This window comes from Tachysurus fulvidraco, chromosome 17, assembly GCF_022655615.1.
Source record: "Tachysurus fulvidraco isolate hzauxx_2018 chromosome 17, HZAU_PFXX_2.0, whole genome shotgun sequence".
Taxonomy (NCBI): domain Eukaryota; kingdom Metazoa; phylum Chordata; class Actinopteri; order Siluriformes; family Bagridae; genus Tachysurus; species Tachysurus fulvidraco.
This window is the reverse complement of record NC_062534.1, coordinates 24,687,470-24,710,523: the sequence shown is the minus strand read 5'-3', so window position 1 is coordinate 24,710,523 and position 23,054 is coordinate 24,687,470. Positions and strand designations below refer to the sequence as shown.

Below are 23,054 nucleotides of genomic sequence, written 5' to 3'. Positions count from 1 at the left end.
CGGAGAAAACCCCCGAGGCACGGGGAGAACATGCAAACTCCACACACACAAGGTGGAGGTAGGAATTGAACCCCCAACCCTGGAGGTGTGAGGCGAACGTGCTAACTACTAAGCCAACGTGCCCCACCAAAATAAATTATCCAAAAAATATATTATAATCCCAAAATAATAATAATAATCATTTCAAGAAACCTGGACTAACTGTGAGTCTGACAAACTACTGATACACACTAAAATTACACTACTTTTGATACACACTAAAAAAAATGTATGATTACTTTTAATTTAGAGATTTTGCAGCAATCTTACAAGAATCATGAAGCTGAAATCTCTTAGTGAAAAATCTGTATGAGAAAAGCAAGATGCAAATGACATCAGTTTGTAAACACAACTGTAAAAAAAACACAACTGTAAAAAAACAAAAACGCTCATTAAAAACCCAATCAGTATAACACACACACACACACACACACACACACACACACACACACAGGGCAAGTTGTGGCCTAATGGTTAGAGAGTCTGACTCGTAATCCTAAGGTTGTGGGTTCGAGTCTCGGGCTGGCCACAACTGAGGTGCCCTTGAGCAAGGCACCGAACCCCCCAACTGCTCCCCGGGCGCCGCGGCATAAATGGCTGCCCACTTCACCAGGTGTGTGTGTGCACTTTGGATGGGTTAAATGCAGAGAACGAATTCTGAGTACGGGTCACCGTACTTGGCCGTATGGCACTTTCACAAAACTACACTAACTATCAACATGTCACAGCTACTTTTTTACCATTTGTTATGATAATTTCTTGTATTTTATTACAAAAGGAATACAGAAATACTATATTTATCGTAAGGAATTCAGTGTAGCAGCTTTACAGTGTTAAAGAAGATCATGGTGTCATTGTGTCAGTGTGTCAGTGTGTCTGTGTGTCTGTCTGCAGGGACGTAAAGCCAATTTCAGCAGAGATTACTGCAACAGAATCGCCATGACGAACTCAGCCTCGTCCCAAAGCAGAAGAGGATTATGGGTTGTTTCTCCAAATCTGTGGAGCAGCTCAGGAGAGAAACAGGGAGATATTAAGTACTTCTCACTCTGTGTGTGTCTGTGTGTGTGTGTGTGTGTGTGTGTGTGTGTGTGTGTGTGTGTGTGTGTGTGTGTGATCGTTTCTTTCGCTAAACCCGTCTCTTTGTTATAACCAAACACTGATTTTTTTCAGAACTTGATCCCAAACTTAATTAGGTACAGTTTAGTATGTTCCGTAACACACTCTTGCTGGGCTCTAAATTCTCTTAAGAATTCTCTTCTTAGGGTTAAACACACACACACACACACACACACACACACACACACACACACACACACAAACACACACCTCCTCTGACGTCTCTCTGACGAATGCCGCTTCATGTGCCGTAGGACGTCAGAGCTACTAAAATAGTCACTATTTGAGGTGTAAATATAAACCAAGTCTTTTTTTTCAGTGAAGTGTAAAAATAAAACGGTGTCTCGGCGCATGATGACAGATTGGAACAAGGGGAGCATTCAGGTGGAGTTTGGCTGCATCATTGTGACCTCATCCATGTCTCAGCGCTGCATTTATTATTCATCAAGCCTTCTCCGTCCCTTATTCTGCTCAGCTGGATGAAGAAATAGGTCAGGTCGTATGATGGAGAAACTGTGATCTCCAGTAGAGATTCTGCAGCTCGTCTGCTGTACATGAAATTAAACTGTTCACTGATCAGCTCACAGTTTATCTCTGAAGGCTTCGTTTCCTCTAATGCAAAAAAAATCCAAATCAGACACTTAAAGATTTTTTTTTAAAAAAAGGCATCTGTGGCAATGAGTGAAACCCAGTGAGGTCTTCACCTGTTGTAGCTCATCCACCTCAAGGTTTGATGTTGCTGAGATGCTCTTCTTCTCACCACGGTAAAGAGTAAAGAGAGTACTTGAGTATCTTGCCATTTTCCTTTTTACACCCACACAACTGTTACGAGGGCTGTCAAGTGTCACGCATTGATCGTGACAGTCACGCATTTGGGTCTTCTCTCACGCTCTCCTGTCACACATCGTATTTCTCACGCAGAAAAACTGTTTGGCTATTTATCATATATTTAATATGCAGCACCGCTGTCTCTATGGAAACGAGCAGGAATCAAGCGCGTCTCAGTTCTTAGTCGAGCCTGACACTTATCAGCCAATCAAAAAAAAAGAGGCTACACAACAGCCAATCAGAAAATAGCACTATTGTATCTGGGTAAGATTTAACACAACAACCAATGAAAAAAAAAATCATTCGTTATAGAGGATATTTTTGATAGTCGGTTTGAACAAAACCTCAACACGAAACAGCTTGTCTCTGAACGGGACATTGTCCTCAATCATCGGGACATTGTCCTCAATCATGTCTCTGGACGGGACATTGTCCTCAATCATGTCTCTGGACGGGACATTGTCCTCAATCATGTCTCTGGACGGGACATTGTCCTCAATCATGTCTCTGGATGGGACATTGTCCTCAATCATGACCCTAAACATGTCTGGGCTTGTTCTGAACTGTTTTATATGGGAGCAACATTACACATGATAAAGGGGTCCAAAAAGGTAACAAACACAATAAACACCACCAATAATATCTCTCTCTCTCTCTCTCTCTCTCTCTTTCTCTCTCTCTCTCACACACACACACACACACACACACACACACACAGAAATTAATAAATGGAAATTAAACAAAAACTTTGTATTTGGTTAAATTGCAGTCAAGCGGTCAGTGATCCTTACCAAACACAACAACTCCCCCTTCATTTATTTGTTTGTTTGTTTGTTTATTGGGGAGGGGGGTATTTTGGAGATGTCACGCTTGCCTGTCTTCAAAACTTGAGAGCCCTGTGTTACTCATTCCGTGTTTTTTTTGTTTTTCTGCAAAATCTAGACTCAAAATTGCTAGACTAATGTTTCTGGTGGAAATTTCTGCAAAAATTAAGCTAACATGCCTGGTAGTTCATGCTAAACCCACTATAGCGTATACAGTTAGTAAGCGAGCTAAAGTCCCGTAATACTTTCTAGGTGTAAAAAAAAACATGACACGGATTATCTGTAAACAACAAAATCGATATCAAAATCTTTATTTATTTATTTCTTTAAACATATGTACTATATGTTAGCTTGCTAGCTAGCTAACGAATATCCTTCAGTCTAACACTTATTTTGATAAGTGATATATATATATATATATATTTTTTTAATCATATTAACCTCATTTAAACTGTCACATATTACACTATCACATATTAAACATATCTTATAAAGTGAAATCTGCTACCTGGTGTGGTAATGCAGCTAGCACAGCACCATACTGTAATACTAGCTAGCATGTTTACAATTATGGTCTTTTCTGTTATTTGGCAAAGAGGAATAAGAAAAAGCCATTAGAGTGAATTTAGCTAAAGTGCTAAATTGATCTAATTAACTAACTAAACAAAATATAAGAATTTTAAACTCACCGTGTTGTCAAACGTGTGTAAATGTATCTGGTGTGGTAATATCAGCATATTAGCCAACTAGCATATTAGCCTACTTTCATTGTGAAATCTAGCTAGCATGTATGTCAGCTTGCTAGCTAGCTACTATTTAGCTACCTACAGTAGGTCCGTATTTAAATAAATACTATTACCTTGGCTTCATCAACCTGTCCTTATTGTTCAATTCAGTGCTGTTTATTAAAACTTATCATGTAATAGTTTGAAGTTTGTCTGATGTTGATGGCTATTGACTAAACATTCGAATCTTTACGCCTGTTTGAAAAAAAAATAAGTGGGTATCTAAACATTTTTACCAGGACTGGTCGTGTAGTGTGTGTGTCTGTGTGTGTGTGTGTCTGTGTGTGAGAGAGAGAGAGAGAGAGAGAGAGAGAGAGAGAGAGAGAGAGAGAGAGAGAGAGAGAGAGTGTATGTGTGTGTGTGTGTGTGTGTGTGTGTGTGTGTGTGAGGGTGTGAGGGTGTGTGTGTGTGTGTGTGTGTGTGAGGTTGTGTGTGTCGGTGTGTGTGAGAGAGTGAGTGAGTGTGTGTGTGTGTGTGTGTGTGTGTGTGTGTGTGTGTGTGTGTGTGTGTGTGTGTGTGTGTGTGTGTCGGTGTCGGTGTGTGTGTGAGTGTGTGAGAGAGAGAGAGAGAGAGAGTGTGTGTGTGTGTGTGTGTGTGTGTGTGTGTGTGTGTGTGTGTGTGTGTGTGTGTGTGTGTGTGTGTGTGTGTGAGAGAGAGAGAGAGAGAGAGAGAGAGAGTGTGTGTGTGTGTGTGTGTGTGTGTGTGTGTGTGTGTGTGTGTGTGTGTGTGTGTGTGTGAGAGAGAGAGAGAGAGAGAGAGAGAGAGAGAGAGAGAGAGAGAGAGAGAGAGAGAGAGAGAGAGACTTTTTTTGTTGTTGGTAATTTCATATATTTAAAAAAAAACTTTAATATTTACACAATGAACTATTATGTAATTAGGTTTATTTGGAATTTATGCTTTTAAAGAGGTCATTTTTTTTAGCCGCACCCAACGCCTCGATCGTTCGAACTACATCTACACAACCGGAATGAAACAATGACAATTCAAAGTGTGCCAGAAAACTGACTCAGACTTTGTAATAAGAAGTGTTTTAACTAATCCGCTTCAGAACGAATACGTGAACAAACGAGCGATTAAGGTCTAGCTGATTGCGTTTTATTTCATCATCACAGAACAGAAGTGCATTAATGCGACTAAATATTTCTTGCTTTTCGAAAATAGTTTAAAAAAACATGACGTGCTTCAAAAAAACCTTAAAACCTGAGACATTTATCGAGGAAAACTGATTTTTTCTCTTGTTCAGACTCTCAGAAACCAGATATCTTGCACATCATTTCTCCAGTCCATCATGTGTCCTAGAACTGTGTTAATGATCAACGTTTTACTGTAACTGATTTTATTCAGCACAGGAAAAAAAAAAGGATTTTTACTGATTTGTTTTTTCAAGCGTAACAATCAGTATCTGGGGTTACAGTAGGAGAAGTCATTAAAGATGTACTGAAATAATGGTTCGACGGAATCGTCAGTGGGAGTGATCCTGAGCTCCTGACATTTGAAGCATTCTCTGTCTCTTTTGGTTGTAATTTGTGGTTTAAAAGGCGGCGTAATCTTCCTCTGTTCCAAAAGTACCCAGTCGATCTCCTTAAAGAATGGATGTACTTTGATGGCTTCCTCCTTGTTCTGAGATGCCACGCAGCCAAGCCGAGCCTCTGGACACTTGACCAGGAATGACTCGAGAATTCTTACTGCCGCTCTGCTCAGCGAACAAGGATAGTCTGGATTATCCTGAAGGATGGACCCAAACAACTGCAGCCTATCGCTAGCAACAAACGGAGCACAGCCCACCATCATCTCGTACATGATAACACCTAGACACCACCAGTCCACCGATGCACCATATTCACGCTTTACTATAATCTCAGGTGCCAAGTACAGAGGTGTACCACAGAACGTGCTGGTGGTCTTGCCATCTAGAATGCCCTGTTTGCACAAGCCAAAGTCAGCAACCTTGCAGTGGCCTTCAGCATCTAACAGGATGTTGCTAGGTTTCAGGTCTCTATGAATGATCCCGTTGCGGTGGAGAAACATGAGAGCAGAGATGATCTCAGCAGCATAAAACCGGGAGCATGCTTCGTCAAATCGAACCAAGCGTCTGATGTGGTACGCAAGATCACCTCCAGTCATGTACTCCATAGCAAAGCACAAGCGATCCTTGGTCTGGAAGCAGCAACAGAGCTGTGTGAGGTAGGGGTGATCTGTAGCCATGATCATGACACGTCTTTCCATCATAGTGTGGAGCACATCTCTGAAAATAAGGATCTTGTCTTTCTTCAGCAGCTTTAGTGCAAACACCTCATCGGTGCCCCTGAGTTCAGCCAGAAAGACCTTACCGAATCGCCCCCTTCCAAGAACTTTGAGGAACTCGAAATCCTGCAGGCTTTTGTTTTGAAGCTGTACCTCCAGACCGTTCTCCTTTAAAACCTCCTCCCTCAGATATAGACTCAGCTCTACTTTTTGACCTTCCTTGATGTGATCCAGAGACAGTGGTGTTATGTCTCTGCAGTGTGTGTCCAACACCATGTGATCCTCCTCTGGTATTTTCTGTGGCTGAGTTTCCTCCCCTGTTGTCTGTCCCTGCTTGCTGCAATAGAGAAACAGAGACAGCAGATTTACATACTACATTTATACATTAGAACAGTTTTTCTATTTTTTTTCTGTCAAAGATTAGACTGGTGATGGAGTCAAATCTTTTAAACAGGAACAAATGGACATATTTCACTGGACCGGACCACGTAGTGATTATTCTCTACTTGAGGCGTGGGGTTTCAGAATCAGAAGCAAAAGGAGTTTTATGTCCAAGTACGCTTGAACATACAAGGGATTTGTTTTAGTGTCATACACATCCAGTACAACAAGATGAGAAGACAAAAAAATACACATTTGTAAAAAATAAATTGAAAAATAAATAGATGTTAGAATAAAATGATATACAGGAATGTACTAGGATGGAGATGGTAACAATTAAATGCCAGCTCATTGCACATTGTTATTGCGTAATGGGGAACATTTAACTGTTCGTCAGGTAGATTGTCTGGGAGGAGAAACTGTTCTTGTGCTGGTTGTGCTGGTGTTTTGGGATCTGTATCACCAGCCAGATGGTAAACGATGGTAAAAAAAAAAGTGGATGACTTGGATGTGAGAGATCCAGAGTGATTTTCTGAGCTCTTTTCCTTCCTCTGGATATATAAAATTTTTGGAGGGTGGGGCCAGCTGGTCAGCACATGTTTTCAGGCAGGTTGTTGTCACACCATCTGGGCCTGGTGCCTTTCTCTTTTTTTTGTTCATTATGAAGAACCGGCGCACATCATCTTCACTGATCTATAGAGTTACTGGAGGTGTTAAAGGTTGGGTAAAGAGATGACCAGAATGGGTGTGGGGGGGGTTCAAATCTACAAAAAACTCATTCAGATCTTCAGCAAGTTGCTGATTCGCCAAAGTACCGAGGGATGGTGTATTATAATTGGTGATGGCATTCAAACCTTTCCAGACTGAAGCCGATCCTTTAAATGTAGCTCTTCTTAGCTGCTTTAATCTCCTTATACAGTATGTTCCTGGCCTGATTGTACAAGACCCTGTCTCCATTTCTATAGGCATCCTCTTTGGCGTGACGAAGGTGTCTGAGTTTTGCTCTAAACTATGGCTTATCATTGTTGAATGTTAGATGACTAATGGTAGGGATACACATGTCCTCACAGAAAGAGATATATGAAGTTCCAGTCTCAGTGAGCTCGTCCAGACCGCCGGCAGTAGCTTCAAAAACATTCAAATCAAATCAAATCAAATTTTATTTGTCACATACTGTACACATCTGCTCTGTCTCGGTGTCTATCTCTTTACAATCTTTACTACAGCTTTAACAGAAATAGGTTTTTGATGAACCAGGTAGTGATCAGAGAGACCCAAAGTCCCTAAGAATTAGAGTCCGGGTGTTGTTCTCTCCCTCTAATCTGATCAGCCAGATTTTGTGAAGCCAGGTTTGCGTTGGAATGAAAACACACAAGAATGAATGAGTGAAACTGCGAATAGAACGGAGAGTAGATCTGGGCAGCACATCTTGTTTAACACTGATATATCTGTACACCACCTTTCACTGATGTAGAATCAGGTCCCGCGATCTCCCCGTTGGTTCTGCGTCACGTCACGCTCCGAACAGCTGAAAGCTCCGCAGATGGAGCGCGCCGCGCCGTTCAGACCGGTTTCTGTGAAACACACAGCAGTAGAGTGTGGAAAAAAAAACTTGTTTTTTTTCCTGGACAGCTGATCCGTTTTGTTGGGTGGAGAGCGGAGGTCCGCCAGGTGGATGCTGATCAGCGTCATACGAAATCCTCGCTGTCTGCGCTTCATGTGCGCAAAGACGCGCTTCCTCCGTCTGCGCCTCTGGACGGGTTTGATCAGCGCCGCTGTTCCGCCACATACAATGTTAGCAGAACGTCCGTATAATCGATTTTGTGGTGTGTTCAGCAGTTCATCCCTTGTAAAACTGATAGAGTTTAATAAACACAATACAGGAAAAACTAAGAATAACCCAGAAGCACCGTGGCTGCCATGTGCTGCGCCATCCTGTAAATCAATTTCAGTTTAAGGTGTAGTTAAGATGTGATTCAGATTGCCCGCTCCAACATCGAATAAACACTTCCCTTTATTCGTGTAATCAACTTTAATTGACTACCAGCCTGCAGATTACTGAGCTCTTAATACATACATCAGGAAACTATTTATTCTGCACTCCTATTACTTGTAAAACTTACTGGTAAAGACTTCACAATTTTCTATCTGACTTGTTTTTACAACATTTTAAAGTCGGTCTGACATTTAGATGGTCATTCGAGTAAAATAAGAGTCAGAAGTTTCGCTAAAAATGGAACATGTTCTTTACACCTGCAGCTTTCTTCCAAAACAGCATCTGGTTTAAATACACTGACCTGGCAACCTTCCCAGTGCGGTGCTTACTAAAAGAGACAAAACTCTGAGTCTGGGGCAATTAGCACCTGAACCACATGTTTAACTTCCACATTTGTTTGTTTGTTTGTTTGTTTGTTTGTTTGTTTGTTTGTTTGTTTATTTATTTATTTATTTATTTAAATACCTTTCAATAAGTTTGGTCTTGTCTTTTTCATCTCTCAACAGCTTCACTTTGTTCTTCTTTTTCTGCTCACAAATACACCAATGTTATTGTCCTCCTTATCTCAGTGTGACCAAAAATAATTCAAGTCAAACAAACGTATTCTTTGTAAACCATCATCTCTGATCCTTTCTCACCCTCCGCAAAAACTGAAAGAAGCCCGTTATGATTTCCATTGCTGAACAATCCTCATGGAACGTAACACAACATACACACAATGCACAACGTCACTCTGCAGCGACCAATGGATGATTCTACAAAGTGTTCTGAACCATGCCAGTCATTATGAGGTCACAGCGTCTCCTAGCAACAGAATCTACAGCAATCTTAAAAAATAATAATAATAATAATAATAATTTTTTAAAAGTCTTTAAAATAGTTAAGCAGTTCAGATTCTATAACTTGTTATATTATTATTATTATTATTATTATTATTATTATTATTATTATTATTATTATAATTAAACACGAATTAATTTCAGGAACTGACTGATAAAAACAAAACGAACGTGTGAGTTAGGGACGTTTTTGGAAAAGGTCCAATCAGAGGTCATCTCGGCGTGTTGTGACGTATGTGTGACGTCACAATCACCTGGAGACGCGTCTCATTGGGTGTCTGACTATAATGATAGTCAGATGTTTGTGGCTTAAACTCAGCCATACTTTTTACATAATCCAGATTTATGTGTTATTTCTAAATCTAAAAGCTGTTCTAAGTGTTTTAGGCATAATTTAATCTTGGCTAAATATTTAATGATTTAATATTATGTTTGTTAAATAGTGTTTTTATCTGTTCGATAATCATCACAAGAGGATGTAAGATAGTACAGACATCACCTGTGCACGTCAGCATCATCAGGGGAGTGACACACAATTCAGTTCAATTCAGTTCAGTTTTATTTGTATGGTGCTTTTGACATTTTGACAGCCTCACAGCAGCTTTACAGGAACATAAACATAGAACAAAAGGTAAATATAAAGAATAATATAAAGATTAATATAATACAAAATGCAAGATAAATATTAGAAATATTTAAATGTGGATGTATTTATCCCCAATGAGCAAGTCTGAGGTGACTCAGGTGACTGTGGGGAGGAAAAACTCCCTTAGATGGTAAAGGAAGGAACCTTGAGAGGAACCAGACTCAAAGGGGAACCTCATCCTCATCTGGGTGACACTGGGGGTGTGATTATATATATATACAGTCTGATAAATGTTGTAGTGATGTAAAAGACCACATGGAGTTCACATCTCCTCTTTAGTATAGCAGAGTCCAACTGGAGCTGGAACATCTCTAGACAGAATAGAATAGAATAGAATAGAATACTGTAGAATAGAAGCCTTTATTATCCCCACATATACTGTACATTACAGCAAGGTGGAATTCTTTTCTTCACATATCCTAACTGAGGATATCCCAATTAGATGCCTCAGAGTCATCACAGAGTCGTCCTCATCTCAGTGGAGGTCCAAAACCTTCTATCGTTCTACTTCACAGATACAAAAGACCTCAGATGAGAAAGATGGGCCACTGAGTTCAAATAAATCTAGTACATCATCCCAACAAAGTATTTCAGCAGCTCATTTTAATGCACAGCAGACTAAGGAAGGAGGCCATAGCAAGATGGCTTGGCCACACAGGATTACCAGTCACAACAACTGAAGATGATTTTATCTTAATGATGGACACAGTGGATAAGAGGCTGACTGTTCCAAAGGAAAGTAAAATAAACCATCTGTCTGACATTGTCCTTGAGATTTAACCTTGGCCCACCCACACACTGCAGTCGATCAAGGCACGTGTGGACAAATGTTTAAATCCTTACAATTATAACAGACAATGGAAGTAATATGGCCGTGGCATTTAAACAGATCCAAGCAGAAGAAGAAACCAGCTCTGGCTTTGAAGACGAATCCAACTGAGGAAAAGTTCTCAGCAGAAAACTCGCAGCAGCCAACGGCTTTGTCAACCCTACAGTCTGTGAAACTCTAGCTGATGACAATATTGAGGAACTTCTTAAACATGCAGAGGAGTATGTGATCAAAATCCACTCTGCTACACACAAGATGAGGATAAGTCTGAAGATGATGTAGAAGGAAAATCCTGAGGAACCAGAAGATGCTCCCTCCTCGTAAAAGCTGCCAGTCTTTTGGTTTCTTTCAAAATGCCACAGAAGGCTTAGGGATTTTTTTTACACCTGCGTTTTCTGTGATCAGATATCTATCCGGTAAAAAGACCAGGTCTAAATGCCCTCTGTAACGTTTTCGAGACAGATATAAATCCGATGGTACAAACCCCTTCAGGAGGTGGTCTGGGACACGTTTCAGATGAAACTGGACAGGTGTAAATGAATGTGGTTGTTCGAGCCACATACGTCAGCGCTATACACCTCCCAAACGGAAGTACGTCACTCGCAGGTGACCTTTCACCCAGGCGTCTCGTCGGGTCTTAAAACGCGCTGCTGCCGCCAGCGAAGACGCAGCAAACAGTAAATGCTGTTTTTTGTAACATAAACGTCGTAACCAGTTTTTTCATCTTCTTTTTGATCGCGTTCTGAAAACCACATACACCAAAGTGTGTTCTGTTTCAGTTACCCCGGAAATGAGGTCAAATATATTAGCATTTTGGGCGGGAGTTGAAAGATCGGATCGATATCCGATTCGCCGAGACGCGTTTATGTGGCCTGATGTAAATGGGACAGTTTTAACAGATCAGATAGCGATCGGATCAGAGACAACACACGAAGTGACCGGGTGTAAAAAGGCCCTTAGACAGAAGACCTAAAGGACCAGCATGAGGGAGCAGATCAGAAAGTATAAGGAAGAGATTACACACAAACTCATCACTGAAGAAACAGGAATAGACTTTTGGTCACAAGTTAAAACCTTTTGCTTTGGACCTTTGGGTTATGCAGCTTCTCAAGCCTTTGCAGAAAGGGTTTTTTTTTTTTTTTTTGGTGTCACCCGTGACCTCAGAGGTAGGTGCAGTAAAGCACGAGGCACATTGGCACAAAGTGCTTTGCTTAAAATGAACAGAATGCAGAATGTCAAAAAGTTCTTGTCAGAAAACAGTGGTGTCTTCTGGGATAAAGACTAGACTCAAATGCTGGACAAATAAAAAAAGCTACAAACAGAAGGGAAGACATGGTGACTGAAAAACAAAGACAGAAACCAGGAGACACGCCAACAAACCAAAAATCGTAAACGAGGACTCTACAAACATCTACAAAGTATAAATAGGGAGGACAATTATAGAGACACAAGGAACAGGTGTGCAGAGGTGGAAGGGGTTAAGGAAAGGACAGGGCTAACACACCTGAACACCAAACAATAACAAAGGCACATGGCACAGACAAACAGCCTGGCAGAAGGTCCCCCTAGAGTCCAGGCAGGGAAAAGTCCGAGCCATTCCCAACAGTTATAAACCATACATATCTAATTCTTGGTCTTTTATGGAAAGGCTTATTCCGTAAATTTAATGAGACTTGGTTTTATTTCATTTAAAGTGAAGTATTCTGTATATTACAGGATAGTTTAACTAAATTACATGTACATTAAACCCGATATATTTTAGTCGACTAAATGTATAGTAGTTTTTGCCTCACACCTCCAGGGTCGGGGGTTCGATTCCCACCTCCGCCTTGTGTGTGTGGAGTTTGCATGTTCTCCCCGTGCCTCGGGGGTTTCCTCCGGGTACTCCGGTTTTCTCCCCCGGTCCAAAGACATGCATGGTAGGTTGATTGGCATCTCTGGGAAATTGTCCGTAGTGTGTGTGTGTGTGTGTGTGTGAGTGAATGAGAGTGTGTGTGCCCTGTGATGGGTTGGCACTCCGTCCAGGGTGTATCCTGCCTCGATGCCCGATGACGCCTGAGATAGGCACAGGCTCCCCGTGACCCGAGACGTTCGGATAAGCGGTAGAAAATGAATGAATGAATAAATGAATGAATGATTTCGTCGACTAAAACTAAAACAAAGCAGACAAAATGTGACTAAATCTAAAATTGCATTTTAGTCAAAAGGCTATGGATAAAACAAATTTAAAATCTGTCAAAATGAGCACTGATTCAAATGATGAAGTACTAAAAGAAGCGTAGGGCGCGGCACCCCTACGTGAGATGGGGGGTGGGATGTGGTAGCCTAGTGATTAAGGTGTCGGACTAGTGATCGGAAGGTCATGAGTTCGAATCCCAGGTCCACCAAGCTGCCACTGTTGGGCCCCTGAGCAAGGCCCTTAAGCCTTAATTGCTCAGTTGTATGAATTGAAATAAAATTCTAAGTCATTCTGGATAAGGGTGTCTGCTAAATGATGTAAAAGCATAAATTCCAAGTGAAATGAGTGAATTATGTAAATATTATGTAAATATATTTAAAAAATTATATGAAATTACTTATAATTAAACACATGTGGACATCATTAACCAGTCTTAATAACTCAAATTCAGATGAGGTTCACCAACAACCAAAGGAATAAACCTGATTCATCTCTCAACAACCATTACATATAAAAATAAACAGATTAACTATAAACCATAACTATAACTGTTATAAATGCATTCATGGGCTTCTTTGCTTCTGCATCACTTCTCACATGAGTTTCAGAAGTCATAACCTGCTGTAGATGTTCCTGATGCTAAAAACCCCATTGGTAATTTTCTCACATGACCATCATGTTGCTTTAGAAGGCATCGATTCGTCATCTGGCGTCATACGGATTATGGTCGAGTTCATTTTTTTATGGTTTATAAAGTCAGCTTTTTGTAGTTAACACGGCTAGTTACATTCATCACAGAGAACACGGCTAGATGTAGAACAGTCCCGCTAGCTCGTCCCGCTAGCATACAGGGGTTATAATCTGTTCTTACAGAAGTCAGTTAGTGACGTCTAAACTATAGTTTACTATCCAACAAAAATTTATGAAACACAGGAAGTAAAAGAGACGAGAGAAGAATAGAGACGTTTTATTGAGCAGAAATCCTCGTACATGTCAAAGAGAACAGAAAATTCTGCTCTTAAAACTCAATCATTTATAACTGTACACACACACACACACACACACACACACAAACACACAGACAGCCTCTGCTATGCTTGCTCCTCATAGAACACCTTGGCCATGGCGAGCCCCACCTTGTTGACTTTCTTGTCCTTGGCGTCGGGGCCCATGTTGGTTCGAGCCAGTCGCTGCCAGTACGCCTCGGTCCGACTCTGATACTCGCTCACGCTCTCGTCGGACTTTACAGGGGGATGTCCATCCTCTGAAACACACAAGTGTGGACATACGAGTGTTAAGGATCAGCCTTTTTTTTTATTCCTGTAGCTGTTTAAGTCATTTTAAAAGGACATTAAAGAAAAAGTACAGTGACAGACAGGTAAAAGTCTCACAAACTCCAAACAGCTTTAGTGTCGCTTTTAGCACATGGAGCTGACCGAGTTCGTCAGTAACACTAGTGAACTAGCGCCGCCCGAGCAGGAGACTGTGGAACAAACTCGTTGACTATAAACACTGACACAAGTAGTAAAACATTCACAAGGCTCTTTATCGCCACCTGCTGGACACAAACATTTGGTTCTCAAATCAAAGACAAAAAACAAAACTCTCCCATTTCCCCCCCCAAGTCTTACCACCATCATCATCACTCTCCTCCTCCTCCTCCTCCTCCTCCTCCTCCTCCTCCTCAGTGGACTCTTCCTCATCTCCACCTGCTTTTCCTTCCTCTTCCTCACCGTCATCTTCTGATTCCGATTCTTCGAGCCACTCTTGAGTTTCTGTAATGAAACAGGAAATCATCTGTAGATTTCTACACCTAGATTTAAAAACTGAACAAGAACCTGATCATAATAAACACATTTCCTGAAGACATTAATCACTCGGAGCTGAAGTACAGAGCTGTATATAACTCTAGATAAACTAGGCTTGACATACTGGGGTCCATCTCCACCAGCACCTCCCACTGGTCCATCTTGTGCAGGTCGAGGCCGTACAGGTCGTTCAGGGTGAACTGACGGTCTCCCACCTCGAACATGCCTCCGTACAAATACAGCTTCCCGTGTTTTACTGCCGCCATGGCGCTCGACCTCGGGGACGGCTCCACCAAATGAGCCTCCTCTTCCTCATCCTCCTCATCCTCGTCCTCGCTCTCCTGGGCCGTGGGGATCGCCTGTTTTATGGTCATCACCGTTCCGTCCTCGGCGACGATCTCCTTCACGATTTCCTTCGGTTGTTCTGCTTCTTCGCCGCTCTCCTGCTTCACTTCGTTCTCTGGTCCTCCGTCTACTCCCGCTTTCTTCCCCCGCCGCCGCTTTTTCTTCTCCGACTTGTTCCCCTGTACGACGAGCATTAAGTACAAAATAAAGGCCCCTAAAGATGGATATGATGTTAGGTTATAAGACGTAAATAAAGAGATAGGTTTTGGACCTTGAGTTGTCCTGGGAACCAGCGGTTCTTGTTAATGTCGTACAGGTAAAGATCATTAAAGAAATCTCCCTCCAGCGTCTCCTCGTCTTCCTCATCACGCACTCCTCCAAAGAGGATGGCTCGTCCCACCGGCCCCACAGCCAGAGAGAAACCTGAGCGAGGAGGAGGCTTCACACCTGAAGGGTTCACGCGACTCCATGACCACTTCTCTACATACACACACACACACACACACACACACACACACACACACACACAAACGATATTACTGACTTATTAATGAGTTATTAATAATTATTACTGACACCTGCACTTACACACAAACTGCATCAGCAATCATTAGAATTATAACGAGTTAATATCCCAATTGTTATACATCTTATGTAATTAATGGATAAAACAATCTGTATTCATTCATGTCTATTACTATGAAAGTGTTATGTGTTATGTGAAAGTGTATATTAGCGGATATTCTTACTCTTCTTTAATCTGGATTATTAGCGGACGTGATCTCACTTCTTTAATCTGGATTATTAGCGGATATTCTCACTCTTCTTTAATTTGGATTATTAATGGATGTTCTCACTCTTCTTTAACCTGGATTATTAGCGAACGTAATCTCACTCTTCTTTAATCTGGATTATTACCGGATTTTCTCACTCTTTTTTAATCTGGATTATTAGCGGATTTACTCACTCTTCTTTAATCTGGATTATTACCGGACGTAATCTCACTCTTCTTTAATCTGGATTATTACCGGATGTAATCTCACTCTTCTTTAATCTGGATTATTACCGGATTTTCTCACTCTTCTTTAATCTGGATTATTAGCAGATTTTCTCACTCTTCTTTAATCTGGATTATTAGCAGATTTTCTCACTCTTCTTTAATCTGGATTATTACCAGATGTAATCTCACTCTTCTTTAATCTGGATTATTAGCAGATTTTCTCACTCTTCTTTAATCTGGATTATTAAAGGACGTAATCTCACTCTTCTTTAATTTGGATTATTAGCGGACATTATCTCACTCTTCTTTAAACTGGATTATTAGCGGACGTAATCTCACTTCTTTAATCTGGATTATTAGCAGACATAATCTCACTTCTTTAATCTGGATTATTAGCAGATATTCTTAGTCTTCTTTAATCTGGGTTATTGGAGGATGTTATCTCACTCTTCTTTAATCTGGATTATTACTGGATGTAATTTCACTCTTCTTTAATTTGGATTATTCGCGGATGTTACCTCACTCTTCTTTAAACTGGATTATTAGCGGACGTAATCCCACTTCTTTAATCTGGATTATTAGCGGACATTACCTTGCTCCTCTTTCTTCAACAGAAACATGTCCGAGTGGATCGTCCCTTTATCCACATCCTTCTTGGCTCTCTGGTGAAAGAGTGAAATCTTTGTAATCTGTAGCTTCAACACTTTCTTCACTTCATGTTTCATTCATTTCCTCAACTAACAACATTTGCTGTTGATTTTCTGTTCACCGTCCAGTTTACCGTCACAGCATCACAATTACTATCATTACAATCTGAGCAGGACTAATGTGATAAACTCGTCTACTCCAAAACACCAGGCCGAGTGTAACTTCAAATTCAGTCAGTAAAGACGTACAGATTTGGAGTAGCCTCCATAGATGATGACACCTCCGGAGTCAGGCGTGGCGGTCATCTGACAGGCCGAGCGTGGTGAGGGGGCGGAGCCAGACGGGGCCAATCGGGACCAGGTGAAGGTGTCCAGGTTAAATGAGTGAACATCGTTATAATAAATATAATCCCTGAACACACAGTGACATTTACATCATCAACAGCGACCATATGCTTTTTATTTCTTTATTTATTTTATATTTTTAAACATTCAGATTTTTCATTAATCAGATTCGCCAATGGGCTCAAACAATTTTGTCACAGATGAATTGAAATATTAATTATTACAGTTAGATGTGAACTAACACGAATATAAAAAACATCTCTACACACTTGTACACAGCACAAGCTTCCATTTAATCTGACATTAAGCTTCCATCCGCCTTCAGCTTCAGCATTAAAAGAAACAAATTTAAACTAATAGACCGAAGTTTATGTACATTTATTATCGATGTTTATATAAATTATATCGACGTTTATGTAAATTTTGTTCTCTGGAATGTTCCACATTTACGCTGACAGCTGATTTTTATCCTTTCATGCAGTGTTCATGTTAATATTTGAGCGCGTTACTGTAAATTAACAAGCATCTGTTCATCAGTTATTTCTACATGGAATGAATAATGAAGGAGTGAATTTAGTTTAGTACCTGATGCTCTCATGAAATCCGCCAAACACAATGAGTTGCCTTTTACACAGCACCATACGATGCCCACTTCTGCCAGAGGGGGCGCCAGGGGCTCTAAAATACACACAAACACACAAACCCCAAGACACACACAGACAGACACACACAGACAGACACACACCCCCACACAGACACCCCCACACACACACACAGACACCCCCGCCACACACACAGACACAGACACACCCACCCATTTTTTTAGCAGACAATCGAATACATTAAAGCGTCTTATTTAATTTAACTGTCTTAATTGAGGCAAAAAGAGTAAATAAATGTTGGTTTGCTGTTTAAGCAGCAGAATCAATAAAACCTGCACTTTTTTTCTCTCCAGAAAATAAATACAGCATTTTAAATGTTTTTAATGAAATTGTCTGTAAAATCAATAACATTTGTACAAAATAAGTACAGTGTAACACTGAAGACTTTAACTTAAAAATTATCCCAAATGTAAAGGATTTATTTATACAAGCAAAAAACCCTGAGAGAGGAAATGAGTGAGTCAGTGTGTCAGTGTGTGAGTCAGTGTGTGAGCAAGTGAGTGAGCAAGTGAGTGAGCAAGTGTGTGAGTGAGTCAGTGAGTCAGTGTGTGAGCGAGTGAGCGAGTCAGTGTGTGAGCGAGTCAGTGTGTGAGCGAGTCAGTGTGTGAGCGAGCGAGTGAATCAGTGTGAGCGAGCGAGTGAATCAGTGTGTGAGCGAGCGAGTGAATCAGTGTGTGAGCGAGCGAGTGAATCAGTGTGTGAGCGAGCGAGTCAGTGTGTGAGCGAGTGAGCGAGTGTGTGTGTGTAGGTGTAGGCTGGTGTTTATCTCTGTGTTAATGTATACATGTAAAGTGTGAGTTTCTTGTTTTGTTGCTCGTTATGAATGCAGACATTAAAAATGATACCAAATAATTAAACAGGAATGATTAATATATATATATATATATATATATATATATATATATATATATATATATATATATATATATATATATATATATATATATAAAATACATAATGCTTCAAAAGATGTTGAAAAAGAATGAGTGTGAATGAATACGTGTGTGTGTGTGTGTGTGTGTGTGTGTGTGTGTGTGTGTGTGTGTGTGTGTGTGTGTGTGTGTGTGCTGCTTGTTCTTACTTGATCTGTTCCCAGGTTTGTGTGTTGAGGTGAAGAACCCACAGGTCTTTGTAGTGATAGAACTGTTCTCCATTAGGGGACGCAAACTCACCTCCAAACACCCACAACTGACCCCCTGCCTGGGGCACCACCACCGCCTACACACACACACACACACAGAGAGAGAGAGAGAGAGAGAGAGAGAGAGAGAGAGAGAGAGAGAGAGAGAGAGAGAGAGAGAGAGCACACACACTTTACTGTCCTGAAACTGAACACAGCTTCACCCTTCACTGTTACACAGCACAGACACTGGAGACTCCTTTCACAGGCGATCAAACAGTAAACGTCTCCATTCACACGTTACCTGGTGAGCGCAGCGGCGTGGAGGAGGGTTCGGGATGTCGGATTTTACCCATGAATTCTTCTTTATGTTGTAGAAGAACAGGTCGTTGTACAGGAAGGTCTGACATTTAAAAAAAAAGGTGTCAGGTAAAACTTAAATATTACAATGACATTACGTAATGTTCTTTCAGCTTTCCTGTGGATGTTTCTGCTGGCCACTAAAAATAAATAATTAAATCAAGATGGAAATGAATCTGGTGCTCGTGTCAGAGATCTTTTCCTCCATTCGACCTTTTTCCCGTTGAAGAATTCTCCGCCGAACAGAATGAGCTCGTCTTTTTCAGGATGTGCGCTCAGAGACGCGTTCAGCCTGAACACAGCACACAGGACAGACCACACGTTATAAACATCATACAGTCACACGTTTCAAAACGGGAAGAAGTTTTATTAACGTGCACCTCGGAGACGGAGGAGGACACACGGTCTCCACGACCTGCGTTTTCTTCGCATCCAGTAACTGAAACTCGGCGATTAGAGTCTCGAGATCCTCCTGTTAAAAAACACACCGGAAACTGAATGACTAGAGTTATTATCTGTATGGAGACTTTGTGATCTTATAATCTTATATAATCAACAGCGGTGTTAAAGAAATCAACCCTACTACTGTGAAGAAGAGGAAGAGGAGGAGGAAAAAGAGGAGGAAGAATAAGAGGTAGAAGAAGAAATGGAAAGAGGAAGAAGCAAAAAAATGTAAATAATCCAAAAGAATAAATCTAATAAACTGAAGAGAATTGACATGAACTAAAGGGTTAAATGTCACATCTGTATGTGTTTAAATGGAGCTGAAACATCACAAGTGTTTGTATAGAAATTATTAAATGTTTATTAATACATTCAGATGTAACTGTAATTATTTTTACATGTTTTCACTAAAAAGAATAAAAGTCTACAGATCTGACAGCATTTATCACATTTATCATGCCAACACGCGATCACACCGACACGCGATCACACCGACACGCGATCACACCGACACGCGATCACACCGACACGCGATCACACCGACACGCGATCACACCGACACAGGACCACACCGACACACTAACACAAACACGCGATCACACCGACACAGGATCACACCGACACAGGATCACACCGACACAGGATCACACCGACACAGGATCACACCGACACAGGATCACACCGACACAGGATCACACCGACACAGGATCACACCGACACACTAACACTAACACAAACACGCGATCACACCAACACAGGATCACAAAAACAAAGGATCACACGGACACTGGATCACACCGACACTGGATCACACCGACACTGGATCACACCGACACTGGATCACACCGACACTGGATCACACCGACACTGGATCACACCGACACTGGATCACACCGACACTGGATCACACCGACACTGGATCACACCGACACTGGATCACACCGACACTGGATCACACCAACACAGGACCACACCAACACAGGACCACACTAACACCAACACAGGATCACACCAACACAGGACCACACTAACACCAACACAGGATCACACCAACACAGGACCACACCAACACAGGACCACACCAACACAGGACCACACCAACACAGGACCACACCAACACAGGACCACACCAACACAGGACCACACCAACACTAACACAGGATCACACTAACACTAACACAGGATCACACGAACACTAACACAGGATCACACTAACACAGGATCACACTAACACAGGATCACACTAACACAGGATCACACTAACACAGGATCACACTAACACAGGATCACACTAACACAGGATCACACTAACACTAACACAGGATCACACTAACACTAACACAGGACCACACTAACACTAACACAGGATCACACTAACACCAACACAGGATCACACCAACACAGGACCACACTAACACAGGATCACACTAACACAGGATCACACTAACACAGGATCACACCAACACTAACACAGGATCACACTAACACTAATACAGGATCACACTAACACAGGATCACACTAACACAGGATCACACTAACACTAATACAGGATCACACTAACACAGGATCACACTAACACAGGATCACACTAACACAGGATCACACTAACACAGGACCACACTAACACAGGATCACACTAACACAGGATCACACTAACACAGGATCACACTAACACAGGATCACACTAACACCAACACAGGATCACACTAACACCAACACAGGATCACACTAACACCAACACAGGATCACACTAACACCAACACAGGATCACACTAACACCAACACAGGATCACACTAACACCAACACAGGATCACACTAACACCAACACAGGATCACACCAACACAGGATCACACCAACACAGGATCACACCAACACAGGACCACACCAACACAGGACCACACCAACACAGGATCACACCAACACAGGACCACACCAACACAGGATCACACTAACACCAACACAGGATCACACTAACACTAACACAGGATCACACTAACACTAACACAGAATAAATAAATCAGAATCAGGATCTTTATTATTGCCAAGTCACTTCTCACCTCTTCTTTTTTCGACCTCTTTGAAACCTTTTTTTCCATTTTTGCTGCCGTCTTTTCTGCTCCCTTTACCTTCTTGTCCTTTTTGCCCTTTTTGCCCATTTTTATCTTTTTAAACAGACAAAAAGACAAAAAAACACGTGGACTTTTACAAGGGACTACTTCCGGAAACAGCGTTTTCTTCGGTGGTGTTTTTTCTTCTTTGACTCACATTCTGCTATGACAGATTATTAAAAATCATCAAACACAGACATAATTACAAAGTTTAATGCACTTATATTGTTTACTGTTTACTGTATAATAAATAAACGCACAAAGCTTCAACCAGACAGCGAGAAATTCTCCACAACATTATTTCAATGTTTTTTTTTGTTTAATACATAACCTGCAGTGCCGTCTAGTGGACCGGAAGCGCTGCTGCTATCAGAATTAAAATTTGAATCTTGGCCGAGTTTGTTTACACACACTATATTCATTAAATATGAATATAGAATATATGACTGATCAGTTATGTACATAAAGTGACAATATTGTGCAATATTATGCTTTTTGTACAATATACAGCAGCAGTCGTGTGTGTAACATATACGGTTGACGTGATTGACAGTTCTGATAATGCGGTAATTATAGATATGAAGTAGGGAATATAATTATGGTGAGTTGTCTGGGGAAAAAATACCAGATGGTGATGGATGTAAACAGGACAGATTCAATGACTGCAGTGTAGAACAGCATCAACAGCTCATGTGGCAGACCTGACTTCATTAAGTGATGTAAATTCATTAAGTACATCCTCTGCTGGGCCTTTTTAATAATGGAGTTTATGCTGGACTCCCATTTCAGGTCTTGGGAAATGGTAGTGACCAGAAACTTGAAGGTCTCCACAGATGACACCGGGCTGTTGGATATTGTGAGGGGGAGTAGTGTTGAGGGGTCTTTCCTAAAGTTCACTATCATCTCCAGAGTTTTGAGGTTGTTTTGACATCTCCAGTTAGACTCTGTGATACTAAGGAGATCCGAAGTCCGTGATCCTTACACCAATACAACATTTAACTGACTGTATATTACAATCACACCCCCAGTGTCACCCATATGAGGACGGGTTCCCCCTTGAGTCCGGGTTCCTCTCAAGGTTCCTCCCTTTACCAATTTAAGGGAGTTTTTCCTTGCCACTGCTGCCTGAGTCACCTCAGACTTGCTCATAGGGGAATAAATACATACACACTGTGAACTATATACATCTAATAATAATCTAGAATTTTTTATTCTGTCAATTCTTTTACTTTTATTATTCATTATTTCCTTTATCATTAAGTATGTTTACCTTCTGTTTATGTTCTGTGAAGCTGCTTTGAGACAATGTCTATTGTAAAAAGTGCTATACAAATAAACTTGAATTGAATTGAAAGTTTAACTTTAGGCTGTTCTGACTGCATCATAGCACCAGCCGCTTCACTTCATTAGTACATAGTTGCATTAAACTCTCCTACAATCTGTATGCTTCATATATAATCCCTTACTTTATAAAACAACATGGTTTAATATGTGAAGGCTGGTTTC

The 23,054-nt window shown here is 41.1% G+C and overlaps 2 protein-coding genes across 4 annotated transcripts; both read right to left on the bottom strand.

The window, feature by feature from the left end:
- Window positions 1-1,349: 1,349 nt before the first annotated feature.
- On the bottom strand, window positions 1,350-21,842 carry klhdc4 (kelch domain containing 4). Of its 2 annotated transcripts, XM_047802698.1 has the most exons (13): window positions 21,498-21,842; window positions 19,374-19,465; window positions 19,207-19,285; window positions 18,938-19,036; window positions 18,595-18,731; window positions 17,437-17,529; window positions 16,756-16,918; window positions 16,452-16,521; window positions 15,131-15,339; window positions 14,639-15,038; window positions 14,338-14,481; window positions 13,762-13,970; window positions 1,350-1,365 (listed from the first exon to the last, which is right to left on the bottom strand). In XM_047802698.1, the coding sequence occupies exons 1-12, from the start codon at window positions 21,594-21,596 to the stop codon at window positions 13,798-13,800; spliced, it is 1,758 nt and encodes a 585-aa protein (XP_047658654.1). In that variant the 5' UTR covers window positions 21,597-21,842; the 3' UTR covers window positions 1,350-1,365; window positions 13,762-13,797. The 2 variants fall into 2 exon arrangements, with proteins under 2 accessions (XP_047658654.1, XP_027023728.2); XM_027167927.2 differs by lacking the exon at window positions 1,350-1,365 and having other exon boundaries at window positions 13,658-13,970.
- Window positions 4,404-9,005, bottom strand: LOC113656571 (protein kinase C epsilon type-like). Of its 2 annotated transcripts, none has more exons than XM_027167888.2 (3): window positions 8,852-9,005; window positions 8,679-8,740; window positions 4,404-6,173 (listed from the first exon to the last, which is right to left on the bottom strand). In XM_027167888.2, the coding sequence occupies exons 1-3, from the start codon at window positions 8,888-8,890 to the stop codon at window positions 4,988-4,990; spliced, it is 1,287 nt and encodes a 428-aa protein (XP_027023689.1). In that variant the 5' UTR covers window positions 8,891-9,005; the 3' UTR covers window positions 4,404-4,987. The 2 variants fall into 2 exon arrangements, with proteins under 2 accessions (XP_027023689.1, XP_047658655.1); XM_047802699.1 differs by lacking the exon at window positions 8,852-9,005 and adding an exon at window positions 7,677-8,072 and having other exon boundaries at window positions 8,679-8,845.
- Window positions 21,843-23,054: the final 1,212 nt, after the last annotated feature.